This window comes from Haemaphysalis longicornis, unplaced genomic scaffold (assembly GCF_048455015.1).
Source record: "Haemaphysalis longicornis isolate Haplotype H1 unplaced genomic scaffold, Haemaphysalis longicornis Haplotype H1 scaffold_7, whole genome shotgun sequence".
Classification (NCBI taxonomy): domain Eukaryota; kingdom Metazoa; phylum Arthropoda; class Arachnida; order Ixodida; family Ixodidae; genus Haemaphysalis; species Haemaphysalis longicornis.
The window spans coordinates 3,977,917-3,993,130 of record NW_027526422.1 but is presented as its reverse complement, the minus strand read 5'-3'; the positions used below and the strand labels follow the sequence as shown (position 1 = coordinate 3,993,130).

At 53.0% G+C, this 15,214-nt stretch overlaps 1 protein-coding gene across 1 annotated transcript in view; it reads right to left on the bottom strand.

Annotated features, from left to right (window-relative positions):
• Snoo (Sno oncogene) overlaps nucleotides 1–14,953 on the bottom strand; it is a 112,756-nt gene extending 97,803 nt beyond the window's left edge. The window contains exons 1-2 of the mRNA XM_077675726.1: nucleotides 14,506–14,953; nucleotides 13,189–14,328 (exon numbers count right to left, since the gene is read on the bottom strand). Of these exons, the coding sequence (XP_077531852.1) occupies nucleotides 13,189–14,088 (900 nt within the window). The 5' untranslated portion in view covers nucleotides 14,089–14,328; nucleotides 14,506–14,953. The remainder of the gene's footprint in view (nucleotides 1–13,188; nucleotides 14,329–14,505) is intronic.
• Between the last annotated feature and the right edge of the window lie 261 nt (nucleotides 14,954–15,214).

Sequence of the window (15,214 nt, the reverse complement as noted above, 5' to 3'; positions counted from 1 at the left end):
TCTTTCCTACCTTTCCAAAATCCATACCTTCCCAGAAAAAGGGCCCGAACTAGCTCCCTCCCTCCCCTACGCCATTATCAGCGTTCCGTCCCCGTTAGTTCAACCATCCTCTCGTGGACACTCACACAATGCACGCATGGCCGTGCTCGATCGAGAGCACCGTGTGGTCGGTTTTCGAATCCGTTTTCGATGACAGGGGGCCTCACGGCCTGGTCTGCGTCAACACGTACCGCTAACCCCCTCGTGGCGTTAGCTGCGCGGAGCAAATCCAAGCAGACCACTCATTTGGCTAACCCCAGTCGCTGACAGGTGCGTGTGGGAGACATACGAGACATTGCGTTCCGCCAAATAACTGTTCTAAAGCCTATTTCTTGTCTTGCTGCGATCATTCGGGATGGCGAACAGACGGCTGCGTTTCCCGACGTTTTAAACCCCGGCTCAAGTTGACCGTCGAGGCGAGGCGCTCGTCCCTTCGGGGACCCGCGCATTCCAGCTGCCCACAATGCGCTGTGAGGAAGAGCGCGGGACAAGGGGACACCGAAATCATCATTCACAGCGCAGGGGCCAGCATCTATGGAAGCGCGATTATTGGGCGAAGATTCGCGGATGGCACGGTCTCGTGGAGCGACCTGCAAAGCACGCTTCTGGAAGGAGCCGTACTCGGAACGCTCAGTGGTAGCCGGTAGGGTTACAGAGCACGACGAAGAGACGGGAGGCTATGCTAACGAAATGCTGGGAAAGGTGCGGCTGGCCAGAGAGAAACCAGGCGCAGAATGGACACTGGCTGAGGTGCACTAATTAGGCTGGCCCTGTAACTACAGACAGCGGTGTGCAACCAATGCGCACTCCCGACGACGACTCACGGGGAGTCGGTGGAAGCATGAAAAGGAAACCTAGGTCGGCCAAACCAGCCACCGAACGAGGATTGGGGGGCCAAACTTGACCGGAATAGAGGATAAAGAGGGGGGGTAACGGAGAGACGGAGTAGATAACGCGAAAGATAAGGAGGATAGAAATCATAGCCTCCATGATATCGGAAGGGAAGTGGCACGGCGAGAGAGAGAGAAAACTGTCGCGTTCGCCCAAAATCCCAGAGGAAAAGAACGAACAAAACTCTTCGTCGCCACCACGAGACCTCGCGGAGAAGCGGGCGAGGGGCACTTTGGACAGCGACGGCCGAAGAAATGAGACGCAGGGCGAAGAGAGCCGTCGACGCCGTTGCAAGACCGCCAACTGCTCCCGACCCGACACATATAGGCAAGGCGCAGCTGCAGGCTTGGGAGAAACGCGTGCCGCAGATCACTTGCACAGGCTCCAGACGCCGCCGCCGCCACCTGCGACTCGGGACGAGCGGGTCGACGCCCGTCAGGCCCACACGATGAGCGCATACATTAGACTAGAGCTGGCCATATGCACAATTCCGAGTGGCAGAGATTGCGCTGGAAGCAGAGCTTGACGGAGAGACGACACTACGAGGGAATCGGGACAGCGCTGGATGGAAGCGGCTAGAACTCGAAGCCGTTGTCCTCAAGTGGACTCGGGATGAGGATGACGAAGGAGGAGCATTTCTACGTGCACTCGATGAGGAAACCCGGCTGCTCATCCGCGAAGCTTGATGTGCCGCAACTTTGCGGCGCGAAAGAAAATGTTACAACAATAAAAACGCCCGTAGCAACATGTGGAAAGGGCTCTGAATGACACTTCGCGGTGACTACGCACTACTTCGTTTGAATGCAGGCACCTTGACCCCTCGGCCTCCTCTCATAAGCGGCGCAAAAGAGGCCTGTGTCTGGTGCTAGGCCGTTCCCAAGCCGTGCACTGGCTCAGCGTCCTGCCATGGCGCGTATGGCCACGTACTTCGTCAGCCATTTTCCCGCGCAACATGTCGTCTAACCCTAATTGCACTAGATATCTTCTCCTGCCAAAAGTTGGCACATTTAGCTTGCTTCTTTCGGAACGACCTCCCACTTGAAAAAAATTGGTCGCGTATCTGCTCCTTTCGGTTCAAATGTCGGCGAAAGATGATAGTCGTCGGGCGCCCCTGCCAAGTAAATGCCTCCCTTCTCTTTCCCCCTCACCTCTTACGCTGCTCCTCTCCCGTCTCGCTCCTCCCATGATAAACACGCTAGAGGTTTGCTCAAGTCAATTTAAATTTACCGCGTTTCACTGCTCCAGGCCGCGTGCCTACGCGTGCCTCGATGCCAGCGCTGCCGTACGGCGGAGACGCGCGTGAATCGAGACACCCCACTACAACGTTTATAGAACCACGTTGCCCTGCTCCAGGCGCGTTCCAAGCAGAACGTGGAACCTATTTAGTGGAACCTTTTGTTACTGCTGCCGTTTGATTTCTTAAAATTCCGACAGAAGCTATAGTGGCGCGGGCAACAGCAGGCGTAAGAGTGATTTTTTTTTTTGCAGAGGATGCACCGCAAAAATTAAGCATTCATGAAGTTTTTAATAAAGGAACACTGCAAATATTACCTACTTACGTGTTGATTTTTTACCTCATATTTGCGTAATGTTCTGTTCTTGTTCAACAATGCTGACAAGTATGAACACTGCCACCGGACTTGGGCGTTTATTAGATTTGGCGGTGGGTATATAAAACTATTGAGCAGACCCTGTTTCACTTTGGCCGGGCGGCTGAATCGAGTGACAGACAGACAGACAGGCACCAAAATTTTCGCGTTCAAGTAGCCCAAGAAAGGCTATCGTCTTTAATAAAAGAAGCTAGTTCCCCTTGGCCCTCGAGAAGACAATTGAAAATGTTCTTAGCCACTAGCTTCCAGAAGCGCGACCTTTCCTTCTCATTCTTTCCGTCGTGGCGAGGTTCCTCACATTTATACTACGTTATATTGTACAAGTGCGCACATACTCCGCCATGGTACAACTTCCCAACGGCAAGGGAAGTGGCCCCTCCGCCTCGTGACCGCAACGGCGCAGAGTGCAAGTATTCTGAGCGCGACGACACGAGTCGCTTGCACCATTTTTCCCACTTGCACATTACTGCGGCGACGAAAGAGAAACTAGGTGAGGAAAAGTAGACAATGCCACTTTCAAAACGCCCGCGCGCTTCGGCGGAGTGGTACATCACATGAGCCGTTCTTAACTTGTACCCGAGCATTATTCTGTTCCACGTTTTTCAATATGGGTATTTTACAACGCCTGGTGCGCTACTCTGCACTAGGGCGAACTCCTTTGCTAGTGATGGCCCCTAAGTGGCTTCAGAGCCTGTGAACGTGGAATGCAAAGTGTGTGTGCGTGCACATTGGGTACAAAATGAGGTCCCAAGGTTGACAAAGCGCAGGCGGCACCTTTTACACATCTCCTCGGGGCACTAAACTCTGCTCACGTGCTCCGAAGGCGAAGGCCTGGAGACAATTGTTAGCCGCCCATCGAAACAGACAACGCCGCATTGCCCGGGCGCAACGCCCTCCTTCTGACGACCACGGCGAAGAAACGCGCCTGGGGCCTGCCCACTGGCCCCACAGAATGCACATACGCTCGTTCGAACGCTTCATTCGAATTATCACCGACCCAAAACTCTCCGTACGGTAGCACGTATGCCTTCACTTGGTCGCTGATTATAGCAAGATATAGCGACGCTTTTCCCAGCTGCGATGACTTTGTTGGAGCGAGGCGTTACCGCTCCCCAGGGGATTCCAGGATCCCTCGCTGCCCCTGGGAGACCGGGTTTACGTGTCTTACTGATCCCCCTGCTAGCGCCTTCCACGACAGGGCCGAAACTCGGCTCACTGTGAAGCCAGTGCGTCGACAAGGGAGCGCATATTCGAGATCGCAAAGCCCAACCTTTCTTTTATGCAAATCGATACCCAAGCGACAAACTTTTACGTGCCGCCCAGGCCCGCGAAGAGATAGCCGCCACAACTGTACACCGTGCACCGCAGTGCGCCTACTCTCTGCCAACCACTAGGTACTGTCACACTACCTTCCCAACTAAACCCCCCCCCCCTTCCGGCGGCGCTTATGGTCAAAAGATCCAAAGAGTCAAAAGGTCCAAAGAGTCAAAAGATCCAATAATCACGTGACAGGCGAGTCAAAAGATCCAACGGGTCAAAAGGTCCAAAGAGTCAGAAGATCCAATGAGTCAAAAGGTCCAAAGCGAGTCAAAAGATCCAACGAGTCAGGAAATCCAAGGGGTCAAAAGGTCCAATAATTCCGAAACCGCGTCAGAAGGTCCGACGAATTATGAGAACCTTCGGAGCCATGGCTAGGGTGTGCAATTTATATACGGCGTCATTTTATTGTATTTTTAGTGTTATTTTCGCTCCCATACCTGAACTTTCACTTCTAAATGTAGAAGATATGTACTTGGCGCGCCGAATGAAGCCGTGGCTAATTTGAACGTTATGAACAACACCATTCATCAAGCTTGTTTTTATATCTGATTATTTTATATCTGATTATTTTCTCAGGTTGTTCTCGTTGCTCGCTCCTCTGTCATTTGATACTATTACATTAGAATATTTTGGTAGTTATTGCTTCTGTAGAATGTGAGCTTCAGCGATGTCGAGGAGCCACGACCACATGTCGCTCATGTTCGGCTACGCTGCGCTGACTTGTATGATAGGCTGCTGAAAATATTCCGGACAAATGTTCTAGCATCTCGTTTATCAAAGTCAATATCCATCAAATAAATGACCCTTATATGGCTCATGATTACACCCACAAAAAATCAAGAGTTCGAATAGCCGTGCTACAGTGCTACCCTTTGGGAAGCTGGTTACTAGGTTTCCAGGCTACCTGAGTTGAAGTACGTCATGATAACCTGAAGCCGCTAGTTGCAGTCCGCGTGTCTCTTTTTTTACAGTCTCGATAGTGTAGTACCAACCCCTGCTTGTGTGGCTTCGCTTCCATTTTCCATTTTATGCAGCTAGAGAGCTACAGGCGGTGGGGAGCTGATGCTGACATTGGTCTCGGATAAGAACAAAGCCACGGCCAAAGTATGGCCAGTATGCTTTGAGGAAGAACGCCGAAAATCACAAATGACCTCTTCTTCTTTCTGAAAATTAAATCTATGTGTGTTCCAGAAAGCATTAACAATGCCTTTGGGCATTTCAAACCACAAACACACTAAACACACCGATTTCCTGGAAATGGGGGTGACGCCGGGACAGAAACGTCCGGTGAGGTAGAGAAGGTGCCCTTGCTAACGCATCCGTAATAAGGCATTATGCGCGTTGTGTTACCAGCAAACAGAAGAGCACAGGGATGCAAAATGCCAAAAAATTACAAGTTGTTTGTGATTGAGTTAGAAAGCGACTGGTTCCTATTCCCTAGCGAAGGCGATCAATTACGCAGCTTTATCACAGGTACTCAAAAGTGGAAAAAAATTGTTAGCGTCACTAATTTTTAAACAAAGATATGGTGATAATAAGTCGCTAAAAAGAAAGCGATATACGCAACAATAATATTATCTCAAAGCTACAGTTATTATGGCAACAAGTCCGCAGATAAATAGTGCTTCATTTGGGAAGGCCGCATGACCTTTTCACTACGTTAAAATAACGCAGAATTACGAGCAAGAACACGAGTAATAAATAAGTACGATTTTGTGTCTACAACTGCTACGACGCACACATATCTTGCTGCCTACAACGCGCGCTTGAATATGTTTTTGTACCGAAAGCTCCGTGTACCGAAAGGCCCCGAAACCGAAACGCCCTACACTGAAAAGACCGGAACCGGTAAATGGCATTGTCAATGTTCGCTTAACCACTGAAATAATTTCCCATGCCCGTGACGCAAACGTATTTTTGTATGAGAGCAACATGCATATACTTGAAAGAAAAACTAGCATATATGGCTCGGAAATTGTTGCTTAGAACGAATGAACACGCTCCTTGTAGGGAAAACGAAGAGGCAACGGAGTTATAATCTTGGCCCTTAGCAAACAAAAGTACGCCAAGGTGAGGCTCATAAAGAGACTAGATCACTTGATTGGCCTTAGCCCCGTCAAAAGATAGAAGTCAGAATGTCTAATATTGGACCTCTTGACTCGTTGGACCTTTTGACTCGCCTTAGCCGCGTCAAAAGGTCCAATACGAGTCAAAAGATCCAACGAGTCAAAAGATCCAACGGGTCGAAAGGTCCACAGTGAGTCAAAAGATCCAACGAGTCAAAAGATCCAACGCGTCAAAAGATCCAATATTGGACCTTTTGACTCTTTGGATCTCTTGACTCGGAATCTTCCGGCGGCCTCCTGGACACCGCAGGCTGACCACACCCCCTTCTTTCCCTTTGCTCTATAATAGACGCCCATTCACCATCATCAGCCCCGCGCACCAGAAAGTACGATCTCGTCGCCGACGAACGAGTGAACGAGAGAAAACAGAACGAGCACGTGCACTTTCTCCTCCGCCACCGCCGCCCCTAGCGCGCCCCCAATCAACACTTGACGCCCACGCAGCGTATCGCGACGGCCGTTCGCACCAACGTCGGCTCGCACACCGCCTCTCTCTGGCAGCGCGCGTCAGCGAAGAGGGAAAGTGGGCGAGCAGGCCACACAGCAGCCGCTAACTATCGAACGGCGGCGCGGCGTGACGCAGCGGCCCGCGACCGGTCCTCGACGTGCCAGACGGGCTGGCGTCCACCGCCACCGGGAGGGGAGGACCGACTAGCGCACCCGACCTCCAAGGGGCTGAACCAGAATATAAGCCCGTACTCTTGCAGTAAACTTTCCTCAAACTAGCGGGGCACCGTTAGTTTGTCGTCCAGTACACATGGACCCGGACCGGGATGCCGCGGGCCGCCTCAGTGAATTCCCAGTCGCTTCATCTCCGACAAATCCGCCCAGTGTCTCGGTAGTAGACCGCGCTGAGAGACCCCGCACCAGTTCGTAAGTCTGGCGGCTAAGTATGTGCACCAACAGGATTACGTTCCCGGGCTGAGGGGGAAATATACTTTTCTGCAAGACGCACAAGCTGGCGCGTGCTCTCCAGCGTTTTTCCCAGATGCATAGAGTTTCATGGTATGAAACTCTATGCCCAGGTGGGCGACCTGTAGCTTCTGGGCCGTTCACGAACCGCCATGGCGCCCACCTTCCTGCAGTGCCGTTTAAAGCCACTGAGTCTGGTGCCGACGTCTGCTGCGCGGGGAGGCCTTCCGAGACCAAGGCACGGTGGGAAAGGCGTAAAGGAACCGCCCTGACGTGCGCAGGCAGGCCAAGGGCGGAAGACTGTATTTTAGCGTCTTCCATGTCCTCGAAAATTTAAAGGGAAGGTGAAGCGGTTTTAGAATTAAAAGAAAAGTTGACTATCAGCAAGTACACATTGAATAGTTCATGTGTACGAAATATTTTCGTAATACATGCAATAGAAGCGGCGCAATGAGCAAACAAAAGTGGCCCGATGCCCCGCCCCCATCTCGCCGCGCGATGCCGGAAGACCGAAGAGCGCGGGCGAAAACCGGCTGAAAAACGTCATACCTGGACTTCCGGCCGGATCGGCCTCCCCGGCCATGCTCTTTTCGCCGTGTTTCCTTGTGAATGATACTTGTTGTTGTGGTTGATAGCACTCACCTGTACAATTTTCGTGTTCAAAAAGTATCCACGAACGCCAAACGAGGCATACGTTATCATGCCGTATTGCTAAGCAGAATAATGCCACGCCGGGATGCTTGATAACTTACGGAAGCGACAGCCGAGGTGGCTGTGCTTGATCACAGAGAGTATGGTTTTTTTTTTTTTTTGATGCGACGGACGTGAATGTTCACATTAGATTGTAGATTTAGGAAGGATGGGGAATACTGCTGTACTTTGGCCGGGGATGTTTCGTTCCATTCCAGAAACCAAGTCACATTTGTTCAGGAAATACTTGTTTCGTTAAACGCGTCGGTTTTCTTTCCCTATGCGCTCAGGACAGTGTTAAAAAAAACATTTTTTTGGCGAAACTAAAACAAGGGGCCAATCCTGACAGAAGTTCTCTCCCGGCTAAGAGGTAAACAGTATTCCTACGAAGTAAAAGAACCAAGACAACCAGATTACTTATTTTGCAAGTATACATGTCACGATAAGGTGATGTTTGTCTGGAATTAAAAAAAAAAACACCACTCCGAACCACCACCGTGCCATAATGTGTGTTGACTGCGGGGGCCTAATTATTTGCCCAAGATTCCGTGTGCTTGTATATTATAACATGGCAAGCACTTGTTGTCACTGAACCTCAAGTGTGCTCCAGTGATCGTCGGTGATATATATAATGATGATACTAAAAAAATTAGGAGCGAAGAGTAACTATACGGCCTCTGTCCGACTATCGCGGTAAATGCTTAAATCTAGAAATGCTGAAACAGGCCAACGATTCATTATCACAAACGTTTCGTGATTGTTACCTGTAACGTAACTACAACGTAACTGCCTTGCCCGACTGGTCTGTTAATTATAACGAGGTGGCCGTAATATTGTAGCAGAATGCGCAACGCACAAGCGAAAATCAAGCCCTACTACAGCCAATAATGCTGAGCAGGCACTAGTATGCTGCAGTGTTTTCAGAATAAATGCATGTGAAGCAGTAAGACGCCACTCATCGAAGTGCAGCTAGCAATCGCGGAGGCGCCGTAGCGCCGCTGCCGAAATGTCGCGCGCGTGTGGGTCTGTGTACGGGTATGAGTAACGGGGCTGGGGTGGGCGACAACGAACAAAGGAAATGCGGAAGCAGAGTCTGCTTGTTGGTTTATGCGTGTACCGGCAAGATGTGTCTCGCATATACGTTTACAGCGCATGAACGCTATTTTTTGCGAAGTGCACGTACGTGCTCTTTGCTGGTAGATTGTTTATAAAACGCCCAATATTCTTCGGCATAAATGGTTTTGTGTATATTATGAAACAGTTAAGGCAGTACCTAATATTAACATAAGGTATAAAATCCCCCTATGCTGGTTGCCTAATTCAAAAATATTTTGATGGAACCCACTAGTCGACGTCACAGTCACTGCTTTGGGGTTCTCTGTCGTTTAAAGCAAATTTAAGCTCCAAGATAATTGAACCAACAGCATGGGAAATTATAAAACAAACTTCCAGTCATGTGCGAAAATTAAACTGCAAACTAAATTGCCGCAAAGGCAACCGTGCGATCGTTCGCAATGCTTCCAACAACCCGCGCGGCCGAAGGGTGTCCTCCTTTGACGTCATGACTGGCGCAACCAATCAGGGGCGTCAAAAGACGAAAAGCGCGCGTCTTTCAATCGGGGCCGCGCTTTTTGCAAGATAAATGCCACTTGGACTCATCTACGATAAATTTCAATGTGATATTCGGAATCAGCGCGCAAGAAACTATATAACTGTTAATCTAACTCAAATTTTTTGGAAAGCGCTTCAGCTTCCCTTTAAATTAGTAAAATGTATTACAACCAAAACCTGGGAAAAAGTGTGACGCGAAAAAAAAAAAAATGCTTAGCTTCGCCATTGCCTGCCATAGGCGATAGCTGCAGTCCTCTCGTTTTATGTCCAACAAAACCAGAACAAGTAAAGCAATGCCACGCAAACCTTCACGTCACAAGTTGAAACTCGGCAAACTGCATGTTGGAATTTCGACTCACGTTAACGATCACTAAGTAATCTGCATTATACCGGAGCCCTCCACTACGGCACACCTCAGCTGAAGCTTATTGTCAGCTCATAAACACCACCCATGGTATTTAATTATGGCGCTTTTAACTCTGTGCCCAAGCAACCGCCCTAAACTCCGGCACAATTCCCACAGAAACTAGCAACCAAAACCGCAAGTGGCAGCAAGGCAAAAGACTACGGAGGCTTGTTTTCTGCTAATATGTACAAATAAAGCCACCTGCACCTACAAAGTGTGTAAACGTAGCTCCACTGGCATCACCTTTGCGGCGTTATACAATATAACTCCAAAGAAGTGACCAATGTTTCCCAAAAATCCTGTACACGCGTGAGCGCATCAGGCTTCCTCCACAAATATTCTGCACACAGGAAAACGGATAACATGCCGCCCGACCACACTTAAGTTCACTGCAGAAGCATTGCTGCAAAGGTCGTCTAAAGACGATCCTGTCACGTAAATGGCTTTCCCCTCTCCCTTCCCGTGATAAACACGGCAGAGGTTTGCTCAACTCAATTCAATTTTCCCGCACTCCACTGCTCGTGCGCTGTTCACCGGAATTTTTCATTACCTTTGGGCTTGGAATTCCACCACAAGGCAGACTCTTGTAATTTTGGGTCAAAATATTGCTTCCATCGCACATTTTTATTTGCCACCGGAAACATCAAGCGCAAATCTATTTTCAATTGAGAGAACACTGCTGCTAGTATGACCTATGTATTGCCTCAAATATGCCTGTTTGCGCAACAATGCTGAGATGTATGAAGCATGAACCCTGATTCAGTGGTTTGGAGTTTTTTAGCAAGGTGGCCGAGTCGAGGGACGCACAGACAGGCCAAAATCTTCACGCCCAAGAAAGACCGCCATCTTTAAACGTGTGAATACGCGCTGTTGATGACATGACAATGCATATGCAAGGAGGAAGCGGTTCGTGGGAAGAGCAGTAGCATAATAGAAGAGGAGGAGACAGACGAACATGCTTACATGCTGAGCAGCCAACCTTAGAACCAGTGCCAAGTCTCCTAGAGCATTACCGACCAAGCTGTTTACCTTTCCCAGGGCACCGCAAATGTGCACGTGCATAAAAGGAGGCACAGAGAGCGCCTAGCACGAGGCACACCACTGGCGGTTGATAGCCCGAGGTGAAGGGAGCGAGCGCAGCCCAACGGGCAGGCAGCCTCTCCCAGCACACGCTGGCAGCAACAAGCAGTGGAGAAAGATGCAAGCCATTCCAAAAAAGTGCTCGAGCGAATCTCACAGCAGAGCTTCCCCAGCGCAAGCTGGCAAAGCCCCCCGGCACCGCGACAAGGCAGCAAGACGCCCCATGCTTTCAACTCAACATTCATGTTTTTGCCCATAACACGTTTCCCTGGGATTCCTTGTCCCGCAAGCGTGCGCAGCCCAATGCAACCAAAAAAGCCTCGCTGGGTAATCCGCCACCGCACGAATGCCGACCACCCCCGTTTCTTCCCAGCTAAAAATATTACAGCTATAGGAGATTTGAAACTCCATTCGATACTACACAAAGACTTAATATTGTCCAACGCTCTGGGGTTGCTGATGGTGACTCTCGTCATATCCCCAACCGGGGGACTTGTTTCAGAGGCTGTCAGCACTGTTTTAGTGTCTCCAGTCTAATTACGAATTCTCACACCTATTCAATCCCGCAATTCAGACGAACTAATGATTCCGAAAAAGACAGCCGTGATCCAGACAATTAGGAAAGTTCGGTTTGTGTCGAAGGTTAGCTAGGAGAGGAATGCAAAACTGCGCTAGTCAACGGGACAAGGAACGACAGCGCGCGTGTCATTCCTTGTCCCGGCTACTAGCCCAGTTTCGAATCCCGTTAGAACGCACCAACTAGCCCAAATCAGCATCTTTGAAACGCCCCACTGCGTAATGCTCACGACTGCCTCCTTCCCGAGCCCCGACGACGACCCAAGGCCATCGCGCACCAGTGGCGAAAAGGGTGGCACCCCCCATGGCCCTCCCTTCATTCCTCGCGACCATTTGGATCGTGCCAAAGCTTCAACCAGCCAGGAAAGAAAGGGGCGCAATGCCGCGGCGACAAGGAGTCTCCGGCGGCGAGCTGGGTTCACCCGTCCCCCCGGGGCTAAAATAAAACCCACGTTCTGTTTGTTTATTCGCTCCTTTACAGCCTCGGCTCGCGTCTTTTTCCGCCGATTTTGTCTTTTCTGACGCAGATACTATGCATTCGACTGGCTTCCATGCTTGCTGAGCCTTGTACGTGACATCAGGCTGGCATGGGGCGAATTGGGGAGCAGCGGTGTTCGAACCTCTGCGGCGATTCAGGTTACTTCCTAGTGGGTGCAAGCGTTGCATTGTCCGTCACTTCAGCCGGAGGTGACCGGTGTGTGCGATGAAACACCCCCACCCCAGAGTGCGGTATTGTCACACCAGCTGCGTCCAAAGCTCCCGGCACGTGCGGTGCGCTCGCAGCCCTTCAAATCCCAGCGGCGTAAAATGCCGACAACAATGCAGCTGTTGTCCCGGAAACGCCAATTCGCTTCCGGCCAACGACGCCTGCCGTTCGGCCTTCGTCGCGCGGAGGAGGAGAGAACGGGGCCGAGCAGTCGGACGGGCAGGCCGTCGTTTCACGAGGACGCTGTTCTGCGGCTGCTAGCCAAGCCCGCGCCCTCGCCCCAAACGACGCTTTAGCCCGCTGGTTCACAAGAAACACCCGCATAACGCGCGCCTGGATCGATAAGTGCGCCACGAGCCCGGCGACGTCCCGCTCGCTCCCCTCCCTTGGCTGCAGACAGACGCATGAGCGTGCCGCCAGAGCCGAGCCGACCGACTACCATTCGCGACTTGTTTAACGCACGCGCACCGACTTCACATTAGCCGGCAGTAATGTTTCTGTTTTGTTTCGAAAAGTCCTTGGCTAGCCTCGCTCGCTCCGTCTGGAACCAAACGAGACTTCTCAGAAGATGACGAAGCGGGAAGATGTGCGGAATATTCCCCGTTACCCCGACGGGTAGCCTAACACACACGCGACGGAGATGAAATTAAGCTGCGGCAGAGAGATTTTATCTACAGTGCAATTATATCAGCTGTGGAGAGCAGGTATCAAAGCTTAATTTAGCACCGCCACGCTCACAAATATCGGCCAAGTACTACTAGCGTAAACGAAATCAATGAGAAGGGCTGCAACGCAACTCTCGTTTTATTCGAAGCGCTCCATTTTCCAATCGCAGCGCACGCGGAGCAACTCGTCCGCGGTCTTAAAGAGGGTTCACCGCACTCGTGATTATCGCGCAGCGGAAACGGAACCGAGCAGGCCCCCGAACATTACAAGAGACAGTTGCCGTCTCGGACTCACCGCGGACTCCCCGAGAAGCAGTCCGGCATTCGATTTTCCCACGTATCCCTACGGCGTCGGGGAATCCTTGGACTATCCGCGCTGAGAGTCCGAGATGGTAAATCGAAGAGCCCCAGTGAGCTATCCACGGCGGCGCACAGCTTAGCAAACTGAACGTGGGCCCATTGGCGCGTCCGTCGCCCTGTTCAGGACTGTGCAAGCAAGCGCCCCAGCTGAGTCGCTGACATCCTCCCGATCGGGAAAGACGTGAATGTAACTCGCCTGTTTCCGCTTCGAGGAGGCGTCCGGGAACTTGTCCTTGAACTGCTGCAGCAGGGCGCGCATGGCGTCCTCGAGAGGCTCCCGGTCGTCCAGCAGCAGGTAGCTCCTCCAGCGCGCGGAGTCGAAGCCCCAGTGGCAGGTTCCCCCCTCGCGCGACCGGTGGTGCGCGTGGCACACGAAGCGGCGCGGCGAGAACAGCAGGCCGCACTCGGCGCAGCGCACCTTGGCCGCGTCCAGCCACACCACACCCGAAGCCCCCCCGAAGCACTCGTGGTACACGGGAACCACGGCCGGGCTCGCGTCCGCCGGCGGCGGGGCGCCCGCGGGCAGCAGCGCCGCGCACAGCCGCTCGGCGTCCGACTTGGTGATGAGGCCGCAGCTGGGTGCGCTGGACGGGATCACGCCGGCCCTCTTGAGCACGTCCAGCTGCTCGGGGTTGGAGCGCTGGCAGAAGATCCGCAGCTCGTCGCACACGCCGTTGATCTGCTGCAGCGAGAAGTCCATGAGCACCGTGTTGAGGATCTGCGGCAAGCACAGCCGGCGCTCGCCACCCACGGAGAAGCACGAGATGGAGTGCCACTCGAGCCACGTCTCGTCGCGCTCGCTGCCCGGCGCCTGGTCCGGCGGCGTCAGCAGCGGTGGCTGCTGGATGGCCGGCGGGGCGGGCGCCTCGAGCGGCTCGTCCTCGTCGGCGAGCGCCGCGGCCGCCATCAGCGCGGGCGGACCCTGCAAGCTCGACACGGCCGACGCCTGGTAGCTCTTGAGCACGCGCTTCAGGTGCGGGGTGCAGCCGCCCCCGCCGCCGCTGGCCGGGGGCGCCGACTGCGCGCTGCTTGTGCTGGTGGTGGTCGAGGCCATGGCCGCAGCACCGCCGCCGCAGCGGTCATGGAGTGCCCGCATCCAGCGCTGGGACCGGAGGCCGCGCGGCGGCTGACAACGAACGCACCGCCACGCTCATCGCTGCCGTCTGCGAAGGCCGCCTCTACCCGTCTCTCGGGGGCGCTGCGGTCGACCGCTCTTCTCTCCGGCGTGCGCAGCCCCCGCAGCTGCCACAACCTACTGCTTGTTTGTTTTTGGCGGGCAAGAACCGCTCCTACAGCGCTGGCGCCTACTGGAACGACGGCACCCTGGTCGGAGTCGCTGCACAAAATGCAGGCCGGCAAGCAAACACTACGTATACAGAATGCCTACACATACAAGATCTGATGTAGAAAACAAAAGAGGCGTATTCACAAAAAGGGTGTACCAGCCAGACTGACTTTCAGCTTCAAAGCAAGTCTTGCCGACTACATCAAACCAGCGCTCGCCTGCTCTTACCGTGAGGCGTTTCCATGGGAAGTCCTGTAGTAATTCTTTTTCAAATGCGTGGCACGGAGAGCGTCGAAGGAGGATCGCAGACCGCTGCTTGCGCAGTCTTGTTTACGTCGCCGAGCAGACGGCAGCAGTTCTCGGCGGCTTCGTCAAGCAGCCGTCGCGCCAGTCGTCGGCAGCCGCGCACAACATGAATATACAAGCAGCAGCAACGATCGCGCGAGGAAAACGCCGCCAGCGAAGCAAAAGAAATGCCGTAAAAAAGAAAGGCGGCACCGCGAATGCAACAGCTAAACACAAACTGTTCACGCCATGCGCACAGCAGCGGACGAAGGCAGGCTGTTCCAGCGATCCGGCTCCACCCCCGCGGCGATAGTTGGCTGCCGTCTCTCCCGCTCCCCCGTCGGTTCCCTCACAGCGGCTGCATCCCCTCTCCCCAGCGGCGGCGGCGGCGCACAGACGCCAGACTGCGCTGCCGTGTTTTGTCTGGCTGCCAAGCAGGCAGCCCAGTGCAGCTATGCGTCCTGGTCACGTGGGAGCTCTGACGTCACCTGCGCGCGCGCGCGCTTCCTCTCTCCTGCCTAGACAGACACACAGACGTACGACCTTCAGAGCGGCCCCGCCTTCCTCCCCCCGCCGCCAGCGGCCAGACGCCGCATCTGTTGGCGCACCCGTTCCCTCCCTCGGCCGCGACGGAGCTCCCTCGCGCTTCCTT